This window comes from Echinops telfairi, unplaced genomic scaffold (genome assembly GCF_000313985.2).
Source record: "Echinops telfairi isolate 266 unplaced genomic scaffold, ASM31398v2 ScPeMD7_18;HRSCAF=68, whole genome shotgun sequence".
Taxonomy (NCBI): Eukaryota; Metazoa; Chordata; class Mammalia; order Afrosoricida; family Tenrecidae; genus Echinops; species Echinops telfairi.
Window position 1 is genome coordinate 12513444 of NW_022103915.1, and position 26565 is coordinate 12540008.

A 26565-nucleotide genomic window follows, 5' to 3' on the forward strand; every position below is an offset into this window, starting at 1 on the left:
TCTTTATAGAAGCAGATGGCCCCAACTTTTTCCCTATTAAACATTGATATTACATTTAAAACATTTTTGATGTATACATTTATGTTTGATTAGTGTGCTCACTCTGGGAAACTTGAAGGACCAGTTGGAGAATGAGTCATATTGGCAAATATTTGTTCAACTGTTGCTACGGGCCCGGTAGTTGACTTGCAGGACATCGGTGGGGATACAGACATGAACATGACGTCTCCCCAGCCTTTAAGAGTTACTTCATGATCTCATGACTTTTGATAAAATTAAAACATTTCTCAATTGTTCTTAAATAAAATTTATTTGTTTTGTTTTATTTATTTGATTTGTTAAATCAAAAGATGACATGGATCTTACTGAATAGAAGCATTAAAATCAGAATAAGTATCCACGATTTGGTGTCTTCGTGACATAATCTTTACACGTAGGACTGCTACCCAAAGGCCAGTGGTTTGAACCTACCAGCCACTCCTTAGAAGAAAGATGAGGCTATCTCCTCCTGTAAAGATTTACAGTTTTGGAAACCCCAAAGGGAAGTTCTACTCTCTGTTCCAGAGTCAGAATCAACTTGATGGCAATGGGTGAGATTTGGTAGCCCAACAAGTAACCCAAACCTTGGCAGTTCACACCAGCAATAACTACCTTAATATTTATGGGTGCAACTATGTGAATTAGAATTTGCTTCAAAGTAATGCAAAAGGCAGGGAAAGTCGGGAGGTAGAGATGAAATAAAATTTTCTGTGAGTCTTTACTTGTTTAATCTAGGTAATCTCTTCTTTTGTATATGTTTGAAGTTTCCTTAGAAAATACACATGGCTTAAGTAGGCAAAAATGAAGAGAGTGCCTTTGGAGCAAAATCTTGAGAGCACCGTGGAAAACTGCATCTTGTGTTATTTGGGTGTGAAATTTCTGTACCATTTATGATCCTGATCAATTTAAAACAGGGTCCCTTTATTTGCACAGTACTGTACTTGCCTTTTGTTGAACTAGTCTCTGGATGTGTGTATGTGTGTTATAATGTTTAAGACATCCTTTCATCTTAGTATAATTCTAAGGATTAAACTAATACAGTGTATAGCTGTTTGTTGACTTGCCCCCATTCTAGGACCTTTGGGGTACAAGAGAGTTCACATAAAGGGGCAGTGAAAAAGCCCCTTGCCCTGATGGACTGACACAGTGGCTGCAACAATGGGCTCAAACATAAGAACCAGGGTGAAGATGGTGCAGGACCCGGCAGTGTTCCTCTCTGTACATGGGTCGCTGTGAGTCAGAACTGACTTGATGGCACCTGGCAACAGCTGAGGAAGTAAAATTCATAGCATATTTCTTATCAGGTCCATATATTTTCTTTACAAATATGTTTAACATTGAGATTATTCATTTGGGGATTCTTGAAGCATAGGATTGTAATAACTTTAAGAAGCCTGCATGCTACAGAATGACATATGGGAACAACAACCAAAAAGAGAACATAGTAATTTATTCCTGCTTTTAATTTACTAATTAAAAAGATAGATAGGGGAATTTATTTAGTGATATCTACTGGCACAAGCATAATCATTTTTAACTTGTTTTCTGTCCTACCACCAGATTAACATTAAAGCTGGAAGCCTGTCTCTCTTGCTGGGTTTTGGAAGCTGTATGTAATGGCAACAGAATTTTTAAAGAGTTGCTGTCGGGGGTGTTTCTATGGTGAAACAGAAAAGCACAACCGTGAGTTCTTGTTTATTTTGCTTTCACTTCAAAATACATTTACTTGTGGTCTTAAAAATTATACTAGGTATATTTCAAGGGATGTCTGTATTCGTGGGGAGGCAGACACATAAAGAGAAAGCCTACTAGAAGTATTCCGATACTTCCAATACTGGCGAACAAAGGGAAGAGAAATAAACCCAACCCAAGGAGCACCTTGGGACATTGCCTCAAAGAAGATAGAGTGTGGTGTGGAAATCTGAACTGGGTTCTAGGGAGGAGAGTGGGAAGAAAGACGTGAGGGAAGTCCAGAATCAGACCTGCCCATTCAAGTCTCCAGCCTGAGGCAGGGATAGAAGAGCGTTGGGGGCTTTTTAAAATGTATGAACCATTAGTTCCACTTCCCCTGAGTTGATTTCAACTCTGTGATCCTGTAGGATGGAGTAGAGCTGATCCTTGGGGTTTCTGAAGCTGCCGATCTCTGTGGGAGCAGACTGCTTTACCTTTCTCCCGTTGAGTGGCTGGCAGGTTGGAACTGCTGCCAGTCTTCTGGTTTAGCAGTCTAATGCTTAATTCACTGTTTTCACCAGGTTTGTGAAGTTTATGGGCAGTGCCTTTAAAATTATCCTTTGTAAATAAATGACCATTGGGGACAGGGTGGTGAAGGACCCCTAACGCTATCAAGACCCATAACCCATCCGTGATCCCTGGAAGTTTCTGTCTCTTTTGGGGTGACTGGGCCTCTGTTTTCCTCTGGCTTTTTCTTTCAATTCTTAGTGTATTACAGTGCTTCTTAGTATATTTGTGCATGAAACCCATTTTTAACATTAAGACATTTTATACAGTTCAGTACATTACTGGTTGCACTTTTTGTTGTTAACTGCAGAGCCTTATTGGATTACAAGTGGCATAGGGAGAATGCCAGCAAAACTGGGTTGTATGAAACCTGGAGTTCAGTGATCAACAATAATCAGTGATTTGGTTTTTCTAGCCATAGGAACTTTCCTGTACTCCATGTCCCTGTCAGTCTCTCTTTGGTTATTCTAAGTGTTTAGGGAAGATGGTAGTTGGGAAGAACAGCCGTTCAAAGACTATATTGGTTGGACTTTAACTCAGTCTGTGGATGGTAGTAAATGCACATAAAGATGAACTCTGGGCATCCCAGACTGCCTCTTTTAGGCTCGGCCACTTAGAAGTCCTGTCTTGTGGGAAGTGATAAAATCGGGCTTAGAAGCTTGGACAAGGGGTCTGCTATTATGATGTCTATCTAGGATCACTGTACATCTTATGATTTGATGAGGATTATTTGTACATTTGGAGACCTTCAGCTTCTTCTAAGAATTACTTTGTTGAAATACTTAAGAGTGATATTAAACAGTAGTACTAACAACAAGAATTTGTTGGCAGTATTTTTAAGTGACTATTTTGGAATTAGCTACAAAATAAACTTGTTTTCCATTAATGGACTCTTCTGGGAATGAGACTCTTTAAAACCTGCTTTTAGCATCATGATAACCTAATGTATTCTGGCAATCATCCATTAATTGCTGGAATATTGGCTGGACAGAATTAATGTGGTTTCCAAAAGTGCTTGATAGGACCCAAGGGTAGTTTATGTATCAGGAATCTAATCTTGAATGATTAAACAAGTACCCAAACACGTTGGCTTTGGGTGGTTGTATATAAATCCACAGGCATATTTGTCACTTGTCCTTTTCTCTTTTTTATTTTATTTTATGTAGTTTCCATGGAAGGAGACTTCAAGGGAGCAGCCCTAAGTAGCCAACACACCACCATCTGTACACCTCCACTGGCCTCTGTTTCTGTAAAGCCTCAGGTTGGCTGCACTGAGGATTATTTACTTTCTAAATTACCATCTGATGGCAAAGAAGTACCGTTTGTGGTACCAAAGTTTAGGTTATCTTATGTTCAGCCCAGGACACAAGGAACTCCTTCCCATATGGAAGAACTTGAAGGTAAGCAACAAAATGGCAGAATTTTAAAACCAATATGCAGCATTTAAATACTGCTAGTGGGTTATTTTGCTTCTGAAATAAAATTTATAGAAATGCACATAACAGTTCATACTCTGCTCTTTCAGTAGATAAACTTACTGTGCAATGTCTTATTGATGGGCTTTTATTTTGGTTTTGTTGAGAATATACGCAGCAAACACACACAGTTCAACGCTCACCTCTATCTCCATGTACATTCCAGGGACACTGATTACATTCTTCAGGCTGTACAACTGTTCTCCATTTTTGAGTGGTTTCTTCCCCTTTATCATATACTTCATGCCCTATAAGGTTCCTATCTTATCTTTTAAGTTGTTGCTGTCAAGTTAATCCTGCATAAATAGTTCTTTAAAGAGCATACTACTACTCAAGTCAGAAATTTTTTAGTAGCTAAGCTAAACTTTTGTTTTATTATAAGATTGTCTCAGGGCAATAGTCTCATCCAGCCACCATGGTTCCAGAAAGTCTGGAAAGCATGAGAAGTAAAAAAATCCACCCTCCACATTGTTCCCCTTTTCATCAGGAATCTTCTGTCGAATCTGTGACAAAATGTTCCCTGGTAGTAGCCAGACACCATCCAGTTCTGTTCTCATGGCAAAGGAGACAGTTATTCCCGGAGGCAATTAGCCATACATTCTCTCTCTTCTTATTATTCCTTCCTCTGTTGTTCCAAGTGAATAGAAACCAACTGGGTGGTCATTTGAAAGCTTCTAAGACACTGGGAACTGCATCAATTTAATGATGTATGACAAAGCAAGACACCTGCGGAGCCACCACCCAGAAGTAGAATATTGCTAGCCACCTTACTCATACTCCCTTTTCAGCCAGTGCCCCCTCCATCTCGGCCACCCAGAGGAATCATTGTCCCAATTCCTATAATCATCACTCTCTTGATTTTCCCACCAGACCACATATTCCTGGACATTGTGGTTTAATTCTTCCTCTTTTTCACCATTATAGTAATACAATTCTACATTCAGTATATATTCTTATGATTTTGGATTCTTTCATTCAACATTATGTTTGTGAAATTCATTAAAGAGCTCTCCTGGCATATTTAGTTTAGAAGTTTGGCAGCTGACCCCAAGGTCAGAAGTTCAAACCCACCAACCTCTTCACAAGAGAAAAATGAGGCTTTCTACTCCCATAAAGAGTTACATTCTTGGAAACCCACAGGGACAGTTCTACTCTGCCCTATAGGGTCACTGTGAGTTAGCAGAAACTCAGTAGCAGTGAGTTTTAAGAAGCAGCTTTTTTTTGTTGTTATTAAAAGAATATTTTATTGGAGGCTCTTACAACTCTTATTACAGCCCATACATCAATTGTATCAAGAATATTTGTACATATGTTGCTATCATTATTTTCTAGATATTTACTTTATATTGAGCCCTTGGTATCAGCTCCTCTTTTTCCCTTCCTCCCCCGCACCCTCATGACCCCTTGATAGATTATAAATTATTATTATTTTCCATATCTCACACTCACCGCTGTCTCCTTTCCACCATTGTTTCTATGATTCTTCCCCCTGGAGGGGTGTGTGTGGTTATGTGTCAGCCATTGCGATCGGTTTCCCCTTCCTCCCCTCCTCTCTCCCCCTTCCCCCTACCCTTCTGGTATCACTACTCCCATTCCTGTTCCTGGATTCCATGTGTCTTGAGCTCTTATCTCTTATCGGTACCTGTGCACATGCTCTGGTCCAGTCCAAAGTGAGAAGCAGCACTGGGGTCATGATAGTGGGGGGTGAGGAAGCCTCAAGGAACCAGAGGACTATTGTGTGTGTCCTCAGTGCTTTATTGCTCCCTGTTTGACTTATCCCTTCCCTGTGAAGCAGCTTTAACTCGTGTTTTCATTTCTATATGTGTCATACAATGTATCCATTTTACTGGATTCCATAAAACATGGCATACAGCCGTGCTCCTGAATAGCATTCTACATGGTATTTTAAAATATTGTATACTAAAGTTTATCTATTTTACCCTTGGTGGACATTGGTTGTTGGTTTTTTTCTTCCAATTTTTAGTTAATACAGATGATAATGGTTACGAATATTCTTGTGCACTTTTTGGTGCATGTGTGCAAGTATTTCATTTGGGTTTCTATTCCAGAATGGTATTGCTAGGTCATAGAGTATAAATATCTTCAGCCTTGTAGAAATTGCCACTCTTTTTTTTTTTTTACAGTGATTTATCCATTTACATTCCTGTTAACAGCAGGCATGTTGCTCTGGTTTCTTGCCAGAGCTTACTGTTTTTAGCCTTTTTAATTTTAACTATTCTTAGAAGTTTACAGTGGTATCTTCTGGGTTTTTTTTTTTCTTTTTTTGTCTTCTGGGGTTTTAACTTGCATTTCCCTCATGACAAATGAGATTGAGCCCAGGTCATGTTTATTAACTACTGGCATAGTTGTTCTTCAGAGGTTCTTGACATAGCGCACATGTGCATATCCCTTTTCCATCTTTTTCTTTCTTGATTTGTAGGAGTCTTTTACGTGTTCGGCTTGTGAGAATCTCTTCTCCCACTCTGTGGATTACCTTTGGATAAAGTGTAACTTTATTTTAATGTAGTTAGTGCTTGTTGTGTCCCATTTAAGTGTTTCCCTGTCTGAGATTGTGAAAGTATTCTTGTAAGCTGACTTATATAGAGAAGCTTTATTGAGTTGCCTTCAACATTTGATTTACATAAATCTACAGTCTACTTGGAATCAGTTTGTTTGTTTTGAGACTATGTAAGGTGTGGTGAATGTATTTGTTTTCTATATAGATTTCAAATTGTCTTACCGCCTTTTATTGAAAAAACAGCCTATCTTCACTACTGCACAGTGCCACCATGTGTTGTCAGTCTAGTGGTTACAAATACTCCTCTCTCTGGGTCTTCTACCCCAGTGTGTAGGTCCATTGTTCTATCATTGTGCCAATATTCTATGACTCTGTACTCAGTCTTAATGCCCAGGAGAGAAAACCTTTCTGTCTTGCTCTTCTTAAAGAATTTTGTTGTTGTTGTCGTCTTTATTCTTTACATTTCCATATAAGTCAGCGGTTCTCAATCTGTGGGTTGTGAGCCCTTTGGGGTCAAACGACCCTTTCACAGAGGTTGCCCGATTCTTAACAGTAGCAAAGTGACAGTTATGAAGTAGCAACGAAAATAATTTTATGGTTGGGGGTCACCACCACGAGGAACTGTATTAAAGGGTCGCGGCATTAGGAAGGTTGGGAATCACTGATCTACCTTAAGTATTCGATTCATCTTGTTGGTTCTTTGCTTCCCAGTTTTGTTGCCTTGTGCTCAGAGAACATACTCTATTAATTTCAGTCATTTCAAATGCATTGAGACTTGCTCTGTGGTTCTCAGCGTGTGGTCAGTTTTGATGACTGTACTGTGTGTTTCAGTTAAGCAGTACTGCTGTAATGGAAATGTCACAAGTGGATGGCTGTGACAAACAAATTTTGTTTTGTTGTGTTTGAAATTAACTTGTCACTAAAGCATTTCAGTTTTACTTTTCCTCCTCTTTTCTTTTTTTAAGCCACTCAAACCATTATTTAGGTTTGAGGGATAAGGAATCTGAAAGGATTTCTTTCTTTCTTTTTAAAGACGCTTACTCTCTATGTATTACACGGCCCAAGAAATGAAATCAACAACCTCACAGTTCAAGAGGCCAGAAGTCTAGGGGAAGGCTTTCTTTTGCTATCGGGGTTAGGGAAGGACCTTGTCTCCTTTCAACATCTGGGGCCTGGCGTTCCTTGGAGAGGTCTCCATGTCCCTTAACATCAGTCTTCTCCTAGGTCTGGGGGGCTCAGCGTAAGGAACCCTGGGTATAAAGGACACTTCTTTCTCTTGGTGTTAGTCAGGCCCTTCCTGCTCTCGCTTTACTTCATTTTTTGTCAGATAAAAGGTGATATAAGTCATATTCCAGGGAAACTGTCCCTCCATTGCATCGGGGCTAACCTGAGTAAGGGTGTTGCATCTCTACCCAAAACAAGCCCTTACCACTTTTTGAATGCATCATTATGTAATTGGAAGCCACTGAGAGTCAGTCATCACGAAACTAAGTTGACACATACTTTGGGGGAACAAAATTATACGACAGTACTCTGTCTGCTTGTAAAGCCTTTATCTCTAGAAATGATTTTTTATTTAAACGCTGTCCCTTGTATAAGAAGATAAATAAAACCAGATTACAAAAGAAGGAATAGTCTATGTGGCAAAGAATAATGCCTAAAATTTATCAGACTGCTTGGAGAACAGGGCTCGTGATGGATCCCAGGTGTAATACTTGGCGTGGTTAGAGTTCAATAAATGTGTGCTGGCTCTTCAGATGCCAAAGCTATGTGCATATGTATCACTTGAAACATTTCTGTTTGCCTTGGGAGCACCGTCTTTTGCCAAAAAACAAGCAAAAGATGATGTAAAACATTGGAAAACTTTCCTTTCAGGATCAGCCAGAGCCTCTTTTGGAGATCGAAAGGCAGAACTTACCAGTTCATCCCTGCATGGGACTAGCTGTGACGTATATAACCCATTCTATATGCAGCGGCACATCTCACCAGATCTGAGTCGGCGCTTTCCTCCTCACCCAGAAGCGATGAAGCTGTATGGATCAGGTGGGAATGTTGTGTGGGGGGTGGGGGTGGGGGGCTTGAGGGTGCTTTTCTTCTGTGTACTTCTCTTGAACAAATGTAGTATACGTCCCTAAGTGAAACTATCCTTACATGAAAAGCATTTGAAAGGTAAAAAAGGAGGCATTTGGACTGATGTAATGGAAACATCATGACTTCTCTGTGGTATTAAAGCCGATGAAAAAAATAAAAGGAGTAATAGATTGTTTTAGTAGTTCCAGATTCCATTTTCTTTATTTTTGAAGTGGTTTTGTTTTTGCATTATCTTGTATACATTTTTAAATAACATCTAACAAAACACCCAAGCCTACTGCCATTGAGTCCATTCTGACTCACAGTAACCCTATTGGATGGAGTAGAGCTGCACCTTAGGGTTAAATCGTCGAGAACAGACAGCCTCATCTTTCTTACTGGAGAGTTTGAACCACTGACCTTGCACTTAGCAGCCCAACATTTATTCCACTGTGACATCAGTATCCTTTAAGTCATTTCAATCAACTCCCTGCCATCAAGCCAACTCCAACTCATAGCGACCCTATGGGATGGGGTAGAACTGCCCCTGTGGGTTTCCAAGGCTGTACATTTTCATAGACTCAGAAAGCCTCAAGTCATCCCTAGCCAGGAGTGTCTAGTTGACAAAATCACCCAACTACCACACAGCCCAATGCATAACCCACTGCATCCTCAAAGCTCCTCTTTATGCTGTTTATCATTAATTATACAATAGACATTCGATTTCTCAGTTTTCTCCTCTAGTTGATGAAAATAATGGGCTTCAAAACCCAGGATATGAGTAGAAATGTAAGTAAAGAAAATGAAAAAGTCTAAATGAGTATACAGCATTTAGTTTCATAGTTGAGACTGTATCAGTATCAACAGTCAAGATTTTGTGAGAGGTATTGCTGTCTCAAACACCGCATTAGTGTGAGTCCTTAAAGAAGAAATGTTTATTTATTGGCCTGCCTTATGCTCAGTACTGTGCTAGTATCACAACCAGGACCCAGAGTCCCATTCTTCAAAACACACGTAGTTTAGGAGGGAAGTTAGAAATGCAGGAACACACGGGTTTCAGTATTGGTTTCCATATGCAATAAGTGCTCTTTAAATGACACCCGAATTGTTTTTAGCACAGAAACTAGCATCCTTTTAGAACAGTGGTTCATAACCTTCCTAATGCTGTGACCCTTTAATACAGTTCCTCATGTGGTGGTGACCCCCCCCCCCAACCATAAAATTATTTTCATTGCTACTTCATAACTGTTATTTTGCTACTGCTATGATTCGGGCCACCTCTGTGAAAGGGTCGTTCAACCCCCAAAGGGGTCTCGACCCACAGGTTGAGAACTGCTGTGTTAGAAGCTGGCATTCTTCCTGGGAGGAAGAATTGAAGAAGGGAGGCAGACATACTGCTCTTTGACACTTGATGTGGACATTACAGAGTTTGATTTGTGCTGATTTCACTGTAAGGTTGCACCTCTTACATAGACTTGTACCTAATATTCCTGGGGTACACCTATGGCAAGCATATCAATAATTTAATTAATATTAATTAAATTTAATTCCAGTATTTCTCCTCTTGTAGTATAAAAATTACTAATTTTCTCATGTTAATTTGTAGTTTGTGATTTAAGGACCAATAAACTTCCTGGTTCCCCTGGGCTAAGCAAATCTATGTTTGATCTTGCAAGTTCATCTCAGCGATTCATCCAGGTAAATTATTTATATGTTTTTAATTACATATAATAACTTATTCAAGTGAAAAATTCAGAAATTGTGGCATTTACATTTAAGAACAGCAGGCTGAATACCTGTTGTAATCACTGAATAATAAATACTAGGGTGTCCCCCATAGGCATTGTTTGAGGAGGCCCTCAGATCACTACTACAAAGCATACATTTTTTGTTTATTTTCTGTCAACTTTACATTTCTTGTTTGGTCTGCATTCTAGGGAAGCTTGAAGCAGTGGGATTTCTCCTGTGGAGTTAACTGTTGGGTTCAAACTATCGACCTTGAAGTTAGCAGCTCAATTTGGATCCCATTTTCCACCAGGGCTCTTGAATATATGAATATATGAACAGGGACACCTCGATTGTCTAATTCAATTCATTGCATATTCATGTTTGAACACTGAAAAGTTCAAGAACCAAACTTATTTTTCCCATAAGAAATAATGGAAAACCAAATAATTGGTTCTCGGGCTCAGAAAGTACACTTATAAATTAATTTTCACAGGACTTTAATGCAACGTTAACAACCCTAGGTTGTGGAAATTCCCCCTAAAACACCTAAATAGAACAAATATAGTACATTAAATAACAACAGAATACAGTAATAAAATTACCTTCTTTTTCATTATGTTTTATTGTTTAAAAGCCCCTGGGTTTTCGGAATGGCGCGCTAGCACGAGCTTCACTTGAAAACCCCCACTAGCACTCTCACGCAGCACCAGGGTGAGCCTCTTGTCCAGGCTTGTGGCCTGGCCGTGCCTTTTGCTCAGTACTAATGAAGGTCCTTTGGGGCATTTTTCCCCCAGAAAGTCCGATTTTGTCAGTTGAACACTTGCTGTAGAATGAAACGTTTTCAGCTTCCACATATTCAGCTAATTCAGCCACAAACATATCAGCTTTATCTTTATTTGCACCCATTCCCCATGGCTCACCACCCTGTCTAGGCCTGTTCATGTCTTCGAATTCTTCAAACCAGCCATGACTGGTTGAACACTTCAGGTGACTCAGCACTCACTCCAGCAACGTTTTTCATTAAATCTCTAGAGGCTCTCAGCCTTCTCGCGTGTCACTGTCTCGAATATGCTGTTGCCGTCGAGTTGTTTCCGATGTATCCAAGTGAACAGTTGACTTTTCAACCTCCTCCATGGTCTGGGTTCTGTGCCTCGTGGTTCATGACTTCACACCTTTTGTACATTAGCCACTTTCATCCCTTTTCTTTTTTTCAAGAATGTTGATGATGTCGACTTAGCCACGTTATAGCCAGCCACCAAATCAGACACACGGCAACCTGATTCAAATTGTGCAGTGATTTCGTTCTTTAACTCTATCGTGATTCTCAGTTTTCCTCTTAGCTTTGCTGTTAGTATCTTTAATTTTCTTTGGAGCCATGGTTATGATATTTTACACCAAAAAAGTAACCCCAAAAGCACAATGATGAATGTTTTAACACACACACACATACACACACACACACACACACATACACACACACACACACACACACACACACACACACAGCTTTTTTTTACTTTCACTGCGTAAAAGTGGGACATTCTAACTGGTAACATGCCAGATGGTTGGCATGTGGTTTGACCAGTACAAGAATCAGAGCCTTCATGTCTGACATGCAGTCTCTAACTGAGCAATTGTATTTCTAGAGACACGACTCACTGTCCAGTGTGCCGAGTAGTTCTTCTTCAAGGAAGAATTCTCAGGGGAGTAACAGAAGCCTGGGTAAGCAATAAAGTATCTTGGGTTTTCTGCTTACAGAAATTCTTTCTGCCTAATAATAAATTATAGTCTATGTCAGATGAAAAAGACTCCAAGGATAATATATATGTTGGCAGTGGTGGCAGATATTGATACTGAGCTCATATGCTTCATTTCTCAGAGCTTAACCATTACTGTGTCTTTAAAAAAAACTTGTGACATACTTAGCTATCATTTATTTGTTTCCTTTAAAGTACATGATTGAAAGAACTTCTAAAATCATATAGTATTACGGTATTATAAATGTAATTTAGAAAAGTTTTTCTTAGTTTGAACTTAAATTATAGGATTAAAATTTTGAGCCTCAGGCCACCAATAAAAAATGATGGAGTATAACTGTGTCCTATTAAATGGCAACTTAAAGCAGTAGTAGTATTTTTCTGGAATGTATGACTAATTGCTACCCTGAACTTCTGCTGCCTTTGCCATGAAACCAGAAGACTAGATGAGGCCTAGTTACCATGACTGATGTTTTTCTGAAAGAAACTATAGAAGAATCTTGCTCAAAAGGGGGTTAAATAGGAACAGAATTTCAAATTATCTGAGTACTTTCTGTACTCATGGAGGCTGGATGAACCTCTGAGACTATTGCCCTGAAATACTTTAACCGTAAACTAAAATATCCCTTGAAATCATCTTAAAACTAAATAATAGTTTAATAAAAAAAGTCTGCCTTGAACATTCAGTTATTGAAGAATTATCTACCTAGGATCAGATTTGACAGCAGCAACTTGGAAGATGACCTAGGAAGCTTGGTGGGCAGAGCGTTTATGTGAAAGGGAAGGAACAGCTCAGAAAAGGAGAGTGAAATAGTTGCACACCTGAAAGAACGTGCCCAGTGTCACCAATATGCATGTAGAAAGGCTTGGTGTCTATTTTTGCTGTGTATGTTTTCCACAACAGCAACAAAAAATTTTTTTTAAAAAATTGGAACATTTTCAATTGTGCTCTTCAAACTCAATTGTATCAGTTTAATGATTTAGGACTGTATAACACTACAAATGTCTTTGTCCTTCTACAATTCAGATACAATTACACTATCAGGCGATGAAAGAGAGTTTGGGAGATTGAATGTGAAACTGTTCTATCATTCTTCACTGGAGCAGATCTGGATCTCAGTGTTACAGGTAACCCAACATAGCTAATACTGACTTGTCTTATAAGACCAACTATTTAAACATTCTACGTATCTGCTGTTGCACTCCTACGGAGAATGGGCCAGGACCTTCTTTGGAGTTAGAGTTCTGTAGTATTTTGCAGAAAATGATGCTCAATGAAAGAGCAAAAGAAAATAAAACCATATGTAGGATAACAATATCTGACTTTGCTTCCAGAGGGAAATTGACTTGATGACTGTAATACAACATTTCAGATTATTTTAATGTGAATGGAACAAGAAGTCTCAGTAGACTAAAAGTTACTTTTCTTGTTTATAGTTATTAACTCAAGAAGTATATAAAATATTTACATTGTTAACAGTTCTTCTAAACTTTATACTGTATTTCAAATTTTATTTTAGTGCAAAGATTTAGTCTGGCCCTCTAGTTATGGAGACACTCCTACCATTTTGCTAAAAGGAATACTAACTTTGCCTAAACCCGTGCATTTCAAGTGTTCACCTAAAGAAGGCTCGAATGTAAGTGGCTGGTGCTTCTGTTTGGGTCTGAGTTTCTTGTTCTGTTTTTCTCCTGTTTGTTACTTTTATCAGTATCGAGCAATTGTAATAAGAACATGTTTTCTTTGGGGGAAAACCTACAAATAATGTACCCTTTGCTTTTAAAGATCATTTTAAGTCTCAAATTTGGTGTCAAATATTAAGACACATTTAAAAAGAAAATCTTACTAGATAGGAGATAAGTGGTCTGTAAGAAAACAATTTACTTTTCTTAAATAAAAGGGGAATAAATGTCTATATTTTTATCTCTCATACCTGCTTTACTTTGGCTTTGAGAAATATTTGTATGATTACAGTTCATTTCTTTGAAATACTTATAATTTCTGCAGTTAAGTGACTTCTGATTCTGAGTTTGGTTTTATAAATTCCAGATTTCACATTAATTTAATAAAGTATATATATTCAATACATGTTCATTTTTGCCTTCTGATGTGGGTTTGAAAGGTTAGTGTTTTCCATGTAAAAAAATTCACCTACAAGAATATATCATTTGAAAAAGTAAAGTGATTCAAATGACTAGTAAGCATGAAAAATTACCAGTAATCATAGCAATATAAACTTAATGTACATATATATTTTAAATCACTTTATTGGGGGCTTGTACAACTCTTATCACAATCCATACATACATCCATTATGTACATAGTTTTCTTCCCTTCTTATTTTCTCATTGATTGATTTTACTTGTTTCTATTAGAAAACCCTCAAAGTACTTTAGGACATACAATTTTCTATAAATAATTTTAACAAGAAACGTCAAAACCTTAAGATATTTATCCTTATTGATGTAGTAGGTGGAATATCTCATGGATATAATAAAAACGCAATGCTGTTAATGGTAACCGTGGAACGTTAGAGAGGCTCCAAAAGCTCGTGTAGAGAAACGGTTGAGGAAACTGCTGGCAGGCACACCTTGCTTTATTGCGTTTGCTTCACTGTGCGTTGCAGACGCTGTTTCTTACCAACTGAAGTTTGGCGCGGGGGAGTAAACCTGCCAGCAGTATTTTCTCAGCAGCATGTGCTCCCTTCGTGTCTGTGTGTCACACGCTGGCAATGCTCACAATATTTTAAGCATTATAATGCTACTGTCCACTTAATAGACTATAGTGGAAACATGAGTTTTATATGCACTGGAATACCTAAAATGTGTGTAGCTCACTTTATGACAGCATTCACCTCATTGCGGTGGTCAGGAACCAAGCCCACTATCTAACTTTCCAAGGTCGGCCTATGTGACTGTGTATTGGGATATTGGACCATTAACAAAAAAACAATGTTTAAGAAGAGTTTTTAAGGACATGGAAACAATTCTAAATAAGAAGGCAATAGTCAAAATTGTGTGTATATTTTACAGCCTCATTTTATGAAAATAAATACTGTAGAAAATCTCCAAAAGACTAACCTCGCTGCCATTGAGTCAATGCCGACTTACAAACGACCCTATAGGACAGGGTCCATCTTCCCCCTGTGAGCATCTGAGACTGAAACTCTTTATGGGGTACAGAGCCTTATCTTTCTCCTTGGAGTGGCTGGTGGTTTCGAACAACTTGCAGTCCCACACATAGAAAATCCAGAAGAAAAAGAAATCTTAATTTAGTTATGATGCTGCTGTTCATTAGTGAATGCTTTTTAGTGTTTATAAACAATTTTACTTTGGGATTTTCAAGTAAAATTAAGTTAACTGGGCAAAGTGATCTCATTAAAACCTGGAGGAAATATTTTATTTTCAAATTTTATGATGCTAGATCCGGTTTGATTTTTCTTTGAGAGACTTCTATTATGGCAAAATGCAGAGAATACAAAGCAAAACCAACACCCTTCCTTTGAAAGCTCAGTGAACATAAATAGCCAAAACCTTTCACAAGCCTTTCGACTGCTGTAAAGCATTACAGTCTCAGAAACCCATGGGGACACTTCTCCCTGTCTGGTCGGGTCACTGTGGATTGGCATCCACTCGATGGCAGTGGGTTTGGTTTGGGTTTGGATTATGTATATTATTTGTTCATACCTGGGGTTTGAGATTCTGAAAGTAACAAGGGCTCAAGTGGTTGTGAGACATTCAGAATGCAAATCTAACTGGATAGATACAAGCACTTATAATGACAGTGAAAATTAGGGCACATATTAAACATGGTGATGCTAGTGGCCCAGGTATCCTGCCAATGAGCTCCTCCTATAGTAAAAAAAGAGATACTATAGATAGAAAAAAGGACATTAATTACAAACAGTTATCTAATGTTAAGATGAGAGTACGTGGTAAGCCTAGGCTTTAGAATATTAAAAGCAACCTTACAAAAGAACATCTGAAAAGAAACGCTGACTTGCTGCCTGAAGAAGATATGCAGGTAGAGAGTTAAACTCACATCCTCCTATAGGATTGATCTTCTGACTGGGAAGCGTGGAATAAGCATCAACAAAATGTGAAGTCAAGCCTATGATAGACAAGGGGAGTGTTGCAAAGAGTAAATTCTAGGAAAGCAAATCATAACCACTCACGTTTTCATTTACATTAAAATTTGGGGGGTTTGTAAACCTATTAAATATTCTCTACCTAGATTATAAAATGTTTTGTAAATTTTGCATTGACATATAGACTTTACATTTTTAAAATTTATATATGTCTTTTTGTTTTGTTTTATAATTTTAAAAATGTATATATGTCTTTTTGTTTTGTTTTAAGGCTATTGAATTTATGGAAACTTTTGTATTTACAATTAAACTCCAAAGTCTACAAACAGTAAGACTTGTTTTTAAGATTCAAACTCAGACTCCCAGGAAGAAAACCATTGGCGAATGCTCACTCTCCCTGAGAACTCTGAGCACTCAGGAAGTAGACTACTCTTTGGACATCATGCCACCGTCAAAGATTTCAGTAAGTGACAGTAATGTCATCGGCCCCCGGTAATGGGTCTTTGTTTATTTGTTGGAGGAAAGCCTGTACATTTTGGATCCATATTAAAGGGTCAGGAAGGTTTTCAAATGGTGATAATGATAAAGATAACAGTTTCTGTTTACAATAATGATCATTGACCAACAGAAACCCTTCCCTTCCTCTGTGGAAGAATAACCTCTGGTTTCTCTTCTCCTGGGCCATCGGTCACACAAGCCAAGGAATGTTAGATATGCCCTGAGCATGAGAACACTCTAAAGTGGGGATTATAAATGTATATGTGTGTACATATATACTTGTTTTTGTTTCATAGTTGATAGATTAGGGAAAAAATTATAAACACCAGACTCAATTGGGAATCACTCTGAGACAGAGATCTCTTTTTTGTTAGTAAAACAGTCATTATCTTTAGTGCCAATTAATTTTTAAACTTTTTTTGTGCTCTAGGGCAAAGTTTACATAGCATGTTCATTTTCCATTCAGTAATTCACAAACAGATTGTTCCGTGACGTTGGTTGCTGTCTCCAGATGTGCGCGCTCTCTCTCTGTTTCCCCCCTGAGCTCCTATTTCTGTTTGCCCGGTCTCCCTGCCCTTTGCTGCCTTCTTTGTTTGGGGGCACATGCTGCCCCTTTACTCTCGTGGAGTGGATTGTTGCAAGGAGCACATTGCATATACATGCGTATACACAGACCCGTGGGCATTACTAGTGACTTTATGGGACAGTCTATTACTAGGTGAAGAGGTGTTCTCCATGAGTAGCTTCAGGTTCATGTTAGGTGATTTAAGGAAATAGTCTTGGGGACTTGCCTAATCTCTATTAGACCAGTGAACTTCATTATTTTTTGTGAATTTGAGTGTTTGTTTGTGATGATTGATTTTTTTTTGTTGAGATCTGATACTTGCTTCTGCTAACTTCTACTAAGTTGTTTAGCAATTCCTAAGCAGTTAAGATACAGTTTTAATGTCATGATAAAATTAATACAGATTATTCACAAGCTTATAAATCAAAGTTTATTATATATTGTTTAGAATTTCTATAGGTTTCCTGTCTTTTGTGTTAACAAAAAAATATTTGAGGTGACTTGAATTGCTTTTTCAACCTGATTATGCGTTCGAATCACTGTAGAGTTAAAAAAAAAAATGTCTCCCAGGAACAGATGAACTAAAAATCTCTTGAGTGTGAGGCAGAGATATTTGTACTTTTCAGAAACTGGCCAGATGATGTTGTGTCACACGAATGGAGACACATTGAATTGGAGGAAATCATTAACAGTGATGTCACTGTGCACCCACTGCATTTAACTCATGGGGAAAGCCACTGTATGTTGGTAGCCTGTATGGACAAAACCATGTGATCTGAATCATCATTGTGATTGGGTAATAATGACAGCTCTGACAGAGAGCATTCGATGGTTCAAAAAGTAAATCAACACAAGGGTTTTTGCTTTGTAGGTATATTGATACATGGAAGCTGAACTTCAGCGAAAATTGTCTTGATGTTATAAGTAACTACAACATAATCAACTCACTACCTTTGAGTCTATTCTAACTCTGAGTCTGTTCTAAACCCTACATAGGGTTTCCGAGACTAAATCACAATGGGAGCAGACAGCCTTATGGTTTGCCCTCAGTGTAGCTAGTGGGTTTGAACTGCCTACATTGTGGTTAGCAGTTGAACACTTAGTTCACAGAGTACTCCTTAGCTGCAGGGATATTTTTATAAGAAATGATCAGTTTCTGCCAAAACAATGCACAAAAATCATAGACAGTCATTTTGGTGCTATCCCCTCTGACGGTGTCGCTGAGCATGGCCCCGGCTCCATAGTGAGACTGAACCAGACACTGACAGTGCCTTGATGCATACCCCAGACTTCTGAGCTTGCTGCTGTTGCTCCTAGAGGAGATGACGTCGGAACCGTTGGCTGGCTTGAGGAGCCAGGGTTGAGACATAGGCATTGTGATTCTGCAGGCACCTCTCTTTAACAGCGATGCAGTGCCCTGTCTAAGGAGGGATTCTCAGCCACTACCCGATCGTGGTCGTCTCTATGCTTCAGGAAGGCTAATAAAGTCTTGTTTTCTTTAAAAAACAATTTATTACTCAGGAGCAGAGAGCCTGTCTGATCATTCCTCTAGTTTTGTACTCATCAGATGCACACGTCATACTTGTTAATTCATCAGCATGATCATTTTTGGTTTTTGAAAGATTGAAAAACATTTGAAATTTGGCCTGGTCTGAATTAATGTCCTGGCCCACACAATGAATTAGTGATATGGCCTTGGCATTTAGAAATGATTAACTCTTACCCAAAGCTGTTGTCTATGAACTTGACCATTCTCTAACTATAAGTGAAGCTTTGCCACCTGTAGGAATTTTCATCGGTGGTATTTCACTGTGAGAACAAAAATTACAGTAACAATGATCAATAAGAGAGTTCTTTTCCATGCTTTTTAAAATAAATAATAAGGTATTACCGATCTTTAAAATGCCAAGGACAACAGCATTTTTTAATCACAGGTTTCATTTTACATGTAGCTACTGAATTAGTTAGTTTGTGAGGAGTTATTAATTTTCATTCTGATTAAAAGCAGAAGCAATTGATTCATATGTTTATTCTTACCTAGGATGTGTTGCCAAAATAAACATTTTTTATCATTGGTTTAGATTTTCATTTTAGACTTTAACCTCCAACCTCAACATTGGAGTTTGTGCTTCCTAAGTGACTCACTTCTCACAACCTGTCTCTTGGCTTCTTAAGGCACAACCAATTTTAAGCTAGAAGACTGTTTTACGAAAATACCCAAACGTTGGTCAAGGGCATGTGTATAAAAAAGTTTTGTGTCCTCCCCCTCCTCCCCTCATCATGAACCATGACTTCGTGATTGGGGACTACTGAATGATAATCAAATAGAAATGTCTTCATAAAGAAGCTTTCGGTAATATCAGCAAAGACTTCCATGTGTGTCTACGGGAGCCCCCGTAGGGTCTCTCAACATGATGTTATCACTTTTCCTATTCTACTCTTTTGGACATGTTAATAATATTCTTTGTGGTTTTGGATAATTTCATGTTTCTGCCTTATTTTTCACTCCAGAATCTTGGAGTGCCATAGTAGGTTGCTTTGTGTTGAATCTCACAGACAAATCACCAGCATTCTCTCATTACTGATCAGCAGTACTCAAGAGTTCATTTTAAGTTTCCCCTCTCTAAACCAGTTGCCATCATGTTGACTCCAATGGAGGGTGAGCCCTGTGCACCAGAGTCGAACTGTGCTTCCTAGACTCCTCAGTGGCTGACACTTTCCCAGAAGCTGACCACCAGGCCTTTATGCTGAGGCACCTCTAGGTGGACCCAAACCTCCAGCCTCTCGGCTGGCCGCTGAGCACAGGAACAGGGGCTGCTGTGGTGGTGCACTGTCCAATTGATTCCGACTGAGAGAGAGAGTAGAGCCCCCCTCAGAGGGTTTCCCAGGCTGAAAGCTCCCTCCAGGTCTCCTTCATGTCACTGTTTGCCTCTGGCTTCCTTTGACCTTCTCCTGGTGATCTGCTACTGCTTCCTTTCACTAGCTCTCTTAGTTTGTTTCCTTCCTTCCATTCAGCATAGTAAGTCAGGGCCTAGTTCACAAATCTCTTCCTTCCATTCTGCATAAGGGCATCATGAGTCAGAACCAAACATAAATCAAATGTCTGCACTTAAGTCTTCTGAATGGGTGCTCCTTTTGTGTGTATTTCACTGATATGTTTTCCAGGAATGCTGCTTAGCACTGGATTTGTCTTTCATTTGAATGGCCTTTTTGTCGTGCTGAATTGAAAGGTTCTCTGTTTAGGATCCATGAGAGTCATCTTCTTAACCTTCTCTTATAGCTCTAGCTTTGTTGGTGTAGTGATCCGAAAGGTCAGCAGTTCGAACTCACCAGCCACCCCTTGGAAGAAAGATGAGGCTTTCTATGCCGGTAAAGAGTTATAGTGTTGGAAACTCACTGGGCAGTTCTACCTTGTCCTATAGGGTCACTGTGAGTCATCATGGACCTGATGGCAGCGAGTTTGAACTTGGTTTTTTGTTGGCAAAGGCTAGCAAAAAAAAGCAGGCATGGCAATGATAGATAAAACAGAGCTTAAGGCACGAGCACACACACACACACACACACACACACACACAAAGCTAGGCAGTGCTTTCTGAACTTCTATCCCCTTAGGTCTATCTCTATCTTTGGACCTTTGAAATATCCCCACCCGTCATTCTTCTTTACCCAATGACACTTTTTTGATATGCAGGTTTGCCATGCAGAGCTTGAATTGGGGACTTGTTTTCAAGCAATAAATAGCAGGATTCAGTTACAAATTCTTGAAGCACAATACCTGCCAAGCTCATCAACGCCTTTGACTTTGAGTAAGTATATTCATGATTCAAAATGAAATCTTCAAAAAGTATTAGTAAAAGATAAATGTTTCCCTACATTTCTGACAGTGGGGATTAAAATCTTCTTATCTTTCAGTATTAAGGTCCCACTATATTCCTTGCTTTCCTTTTTTAACGCCAGGTCTCTGATGGGATATGACTGCTCTCTGGCCTTTGTCTCCTTTATTTATTCAACCACTCTGTCTTGTCACTCTTTTTCTGTCTTGTCACTCTTTTCCAATGTTATTTTAAAAAAACCTCATGCTATTTTTTTCTATATCTAGAATCACCATCTACTCATGTAATGAATATAAATTGTTACCAGAGACAATACCTGCCTTACCATTGTAAACCCCATACTAGGAAGATATGTCTGAGAGCGGGGAGCAAGACAGACCACAGGGTCTACCCTAATTGGAGCCTAAGAAGAGAGATTGGAATATGGTGATGGGATTTCCAACAGGAAATAACTAGGAGACAGTTGCTGGATTAAATATCTGGAGATTATCACATAAAGATGATCATTGAAATTGAGATAGTGGAAGATACATTTCCTAAGAAGAAAGTCTCGTGAAGCCTCAGGGGAAGCCACCGGAAGGACTGAATGAACACAGGAGGGGCTCTTGGGTGGACGGAGGATAACCCCAACAATGGGGAAGAGTTATGAAGATGGAAATGCTGGACAGTGAGGGCAACGAGAGCTTTGCCTAGAAACAAGAGCTTCATCGATGACGTTTGACAATGTCATGGGTCAGGATGCCATCTAGGACAATGCCATTGTACAGCTTTTTAACCCTACCCATTTGCATTGACACTGGCTATTCTTTGAAAGCGCTTTCTTCAGATCTTCTCTGTGTGCATCTTGTGATTCATCTAGTAATTCAGAGACTAGGGCATGGCATCCGCTTCTCCCCTGTTGTCCACACAGGCTGTCTTTCTCTTCTCTGCTTAGTTTTAGCACTGCTCCTTGCTGTTCAGGCCAATCAGAGTTCTCTTTCTAAAGAAGGAGAAAGTGGATTATGGTCGCAATTCTTAGTCTTTACCATAAAATGCTCAGAGCAAAATAATATATGTTGAACATAAATTGTTGCTTCTATATATACAACACAGCTGTTAAGAAACCAAAACAATTTTGGCAATTTTATGTTAGACTAAATAGCATTGAAGCAAAAAGTAATTAAACTAGACAAAAGAGATTTTTTGTTTTGCTGATGAATGTACATCTATGGGAGGCCAGGTAGTGGCATAAATAGTGCACCTACACATACAGAGAGAGACAGAGCCAGAGAGAGTGAAAACAGACAAACAAGCTAAAAGTCGTGGAACCAATGGTCTTGGAACTCTGAAACCCAGTTAAAGAATGACAGCATCTAAACGAATCAAGATGCAGCTGGTTATCAAATGACAAGAAGCTTCTCTCTACTGAGATGTTCGTTCCCTCCCACCTCCTGGCAGAGAGGACAGGGAGGAGCCACGGTAATGCCTTCAGTATTGGCTGCGGTCCACACACCATACGCCCTTGGCTCAGGAGCGTGGGGAACACACACCCCTTGCTGGGGCTGTTGTGTGTGACTTCTTACCTGTTCAGGGGCAGCCGGAGGGACTGAGGCAGCTCCAGCCTCCTAGTGCGTGCAGCCTCCAGGTTCTTGCCAGGCTGGGAGGGAAGCAGCAAACCCCGCAGGGAGATTCTCGCTGCCCTCAGCTCCCTGGGGCTAAGTAGTGTGATTGAAGCAAACAGTAAAGACCAAATGAGAAAGGCTGGTGTGCAAGCTTCTTCCAGGATGGAGCACTTTCAGAAGTACTGTCTAGTTATGCACCGTGGCCAATTAGGAAGTTGTAAAGGTCTTCTCTCCACCAAAACAACAATTACCATGGAAAGAACAATTGTAGCCAAGTAGTTAGGATCTCCGGGACCAGACTGGAACTCAAATTGGCAAGGCAGTGCTTGAAAAAGAGACAGGCTGCAATCCTTCCTAGGTGAGCCACATGCACCAACAGGCTCCCATACCTCATCATGGCGGGGAGGGCTACCAGTCTTACTAGAGGGACTCGGTGGGGCCAGCATTGGCAGTGGGACCTTGCCCTCAAGTTTGGGGGTTGCACATTTCGCATGTTTGGATCATCTGGCATGACCCAAGAGACAAACGACCCATTTACAAAATGATTTAAACACCCCACCAAAGACCTATAAGCAGCAGTAAGTGCATGAAAAGATGCTCACATCCTTAGTCATAAAGCCAAGAGCCCAAGCCCTCTGTCATCCTGTGCATGACAACTCACAGCACCTTTTAGGACAGAGTAGTGCTACCCCATAGGGTTTCTCTTTCTCCTTGGAGTGGCTAGTGGGTTTGAGCTGCTGACATTTGGTTAGCAGCAAACCAGTTAATCACTGAGCCACTAGGTGCACATCAAACCACAAGGGGAACAGAAAATACCCAGTGTTTGTGAGGATGTGGAAAAAGCGGAGCCTTTTTCCATTGCTGTGGGCTTGTAATGGCTGGTGTGGAAAATGCTGTGGATATTCCTCAAAAAGTTAAACCCAGAACTACTATAAAAACCTCAATCCCACTGCCATCAAGTCGATTCTGACTCATGGTAACCCTCCATAGAGTTTCCAAGGCTGTAAATCTTGATGAGAATATGTTTCTCCCACGGATATGAGCCAGTAATTCCACTCTGCTCTAAGTACTCAAGAGAATTGAAAGCAAAGGCTCAAATAGATGCTTGCATACCAGTGTTCTCTTTCGAGTGTCTGCCAAAAGACAATAAATAAAATGAGGTCCATCCAAACATCTCTTGAGCCAGGTGAACCTTGTAAACATTATGTTAAGTGAGATAGGTCTAACACAAAAGAACATACATTGTATGATCTCACTTCTATGAAATACTCAGAAAAGGCAATGATTGCTTACAAACTGACATTCATTAGGGGTCCCCATTGGGGAACAGGAAGGGGTCTGGTGAGGTATTCTTAAGGAGGACTGGATTTCTGTGAAGGGCGGCACAACACAGGGAACATGAATAAGGTCACTGAATTGCACACCTGCAACTGGCTGAAATGGCAAATGCTTTGTTAGATATATTGCACCAGACTTTTAAAAAAGGCCTTCTACCAAGATGATGTATTTTGAGCTTTTATGTACTAACAGTAGTACATACATTAGAAGTAGAAGTAGAAATGGATAACTCCAGAATCATCATGGGAGGCTTTGATAGGGGCTTTGATACAACATTCTCTCAAGCATTGACGTGTACAGAACAAGCCCCAGAACTGACTTTCCTTAGATCATTGACCAGGCTTGGCTCAGATAGCCAAGCCCTAGAACTGGAGACTGAGGAGTATAGTATAATATAGATACATATCTCTCCATGGTATCTAAGTTAGCATTTGATATGTCAAAATGTCCTGTCCTCTAGGCTTTTTTGTGAAGGTGGCAATGTTCAGCTCCGGAGATCTGATTTACAAGAAGAAGACGCGCTTGCTGAAGGCCACCAGTGGACGGGTCAAGTGGGGAGAGACGATGGTTTTTCCACTGGTCCAGACTGAAAAAGACATTGTTTTTCTCCTTAAGCTTTACAGTCGGAGCTCTGTACGAAGAAAGCACTTTGTGGGCCAGGTCGGTTATGAGTTTTATCTTGAGTTCCTTCCTTCCTTGCCTTTTCTGGGCACATTTAAGCAGTTAGTTAGCAAAGGAGCTGTGTGTTGGACAGAAAGAAGACAGTTCTCCGCAGCATGGGTTAAGGTTTGCCATGACCACAAAAGCCAACTTTTTTTGCTGGACTTTTCCTCTTAAGACAATGAACTGGAGATTCTGAGCAATCAGGCTTTATATCCTTAAAAAAAATATGTCTATTTAGGAACTTTCCACTTTAAAAAACTGCAAATAAGGTTATATTTTCAGTACTGTTGCCTACTTCCTTGTACAAGGAGGAGAACATTTAAATCTTCAAATGAAGTTTATATTTAGGATGAGTATATGGGCTCAGATCCTAGATTCATTGTTTCTTCATATGCTACCAACTGGACTGTTATTTCACTTCCTAAAAAGCATCCCTGCGAACAGTGACTGTGATATTTAGATAGTCCGCACTGGTATTGGAGGAATCCACTGAAAAAGTCTCATGTTTTATATAAGACGCTGCTTTCCAGTCCTTCTACATGTTGGTTCTGAATTAGCATCGCTGTTGTTTATCTTTTATCTTAACCACACTGTGTTGAAACCATATTTAAATTCCAAAATCTATATAGTGGGTTTGAAAGCTTCCACTATAAGATGCTATGAACAGGCCACATAAATCCTCAAATCCTCATGTAACATTTCAAAGAGGAATCAACTCGGTGACTCTCTATGTGTTGACAATGTCATAGTTTTGTTGTTCCTCATCTATTCTTATTTGGAAAAGAGTTTGAGTTCGACCACTGATGTGGCATGCTTTTGAGAACCACGGAATAGGGAATTTATGGCAGGTGAATTTTCAGGATAGGCTTTACGGTGCTCCTGGATTTTTTGTTGTTGTTGAGACTCCAGTTAACATTTTGGACAGGGTTTTGTTGACCGTGTGTTCCTATGACTTTGTTGGGTTTCCTTGGGAGCCACTAGGGTAGCATGGCGGCCACATGTGGAATCAAACTCTCCCACCCCCATCGCTGCCTATGCCCTCCAATCCATTCTACGTATTGGGATGTATTGTAAGATTTTGATTGAAGAAAGGCTTTGAAGAAATTACCCGCTCTGCCCCAGTCTCTTTATTTTAAGGAATTAGAAGGTTGGCCTCAGATAATTTCATTCCACAGTTAACAGAATTTATCAGTGCTAGAGCTGAGATTCCAGTCTTCTGATCCTCAGTCTGTCTTGCCTCCATGGTATGTAAACACTGTAGTGCCTTACGTTTGTATGGCTATTGACAGTTTTTCCAAAGTCCACTCACATTTATTTTCTAAAGTTACAGAAATGGTCAAACCAAAACCAAACACACCATTGAGTCCATGCCAACTCATAGCTACCCTCTAGGGCAGGGTAGAACTGCGCCTGTGAATTTCCAAGACTGTAATTGTTTACCAGAGTGGAAAGAAAGCCCCGTCTTTCTCCCAAGGCATGGCAGGTGGTTTCAAACTGTGGACTTCGTGTATTACAGCCCAACTCGTAACCACCACGCCACTAGGGCTCCTTCCATAAGTGATAAGTACTGTGAAATTACTTACTACAGATCAACATGACAAGATTTCAATTAAAATTACAGTTAATATAAAAGGTGTTCTAGAATATGTATTTATTATCAATCTCACTTCAATAATGATTAGGCCTAGTAAACAGAAATATTTTGAGGTGGCTAGGATCCATATTATACTGGGCTCTTAGATTCATTGAATAAGAAAAGATAATAATTCTTTGGGGGGAAATTTTGTGCTCATATAAAATTTTATTGGAATTGTATCATTGAGTTTTCAGAATTGTATCATTAATCTAAATAAACTAAATGCAGTAACATTTAGGATTCAAATAAAGAAATTTAATGTTTTTGGAAAAATGGGAAGACATTTAATTTTTAAGTATGTAAACCAGACTTCTAAATATCCTTCCTCAGTAGACAGGATGGTATTTGAGCTCAGGTGTTACTTTGTTACATTAAATGAGTTTACTGTTTCTTTACAGATTTGGATAAGTGAAGACAGTACTAACCTGGAAGCAGTGAACCAGTGGAAAGAGACAGTTACAAATCCCGAAAAAGTTGTTATCAAGTGGCACAAATTAATTCCATCTTGAAGATTTACACAT

General features: G+C 39.4%; 1 protein-coding gene across 1 annotated transcript; it reads left to right on the forward strand.

Moving 5' to 3' along the window:
• Positions 1-1617: 1617 nt before the first annotated feature.
• On the forward strand, positions 1618-26555 carry TC2N (tandem C2 domains, nuclear). Its single transcript, XM_004698761.2, has 11 exons — positions 1618-1722; positions 3444-3677; positions 8146-8313; positions 9947-10038; positions 11715-11790; positions 12853-12953; positions 13346-13462; positions 16182-16373; positions 20665-20779; positions 24206-24405; positions 26443-26555. Exons 1-11 carry the CDS (start codon positions 1656-1658, stop codon positions 26551-26553), a joined length of 1473 nt encoding a protein of 490 aa, XP_004698818.1. The 5' UTR covers positions 1618-1655; the 3' UTR covers positions 26554-26555.
• Positions 26556-26565: the final 10 nt, after the last annotated feature.

Excerpts from the sequence above, each read along its gene's own strand:
- TC2N (XM_004698761.2), top strand. The coding sequence starts at position 1,656 with ATGGCAACAGAATTTTTAAAGAGTTGCTGTCGGGGGTGTTTCTATGGT. Across the intron at positions 12,954-13,345 it reads TCTGGATCTCAGTGTTACAG|TGCAAAGATTTAGTCTGGCC; the intron begins GTAACCCAACAT and ends ATTTTATTTTAG. Across the intron at positions 16,374-20,664 it reads TGCCACCGTCAAAGATTTCA|GTTTGCCATGCAGAGCTTGA; the intron begins GTAAGTGACAGT and ends TTTGATATGCAG.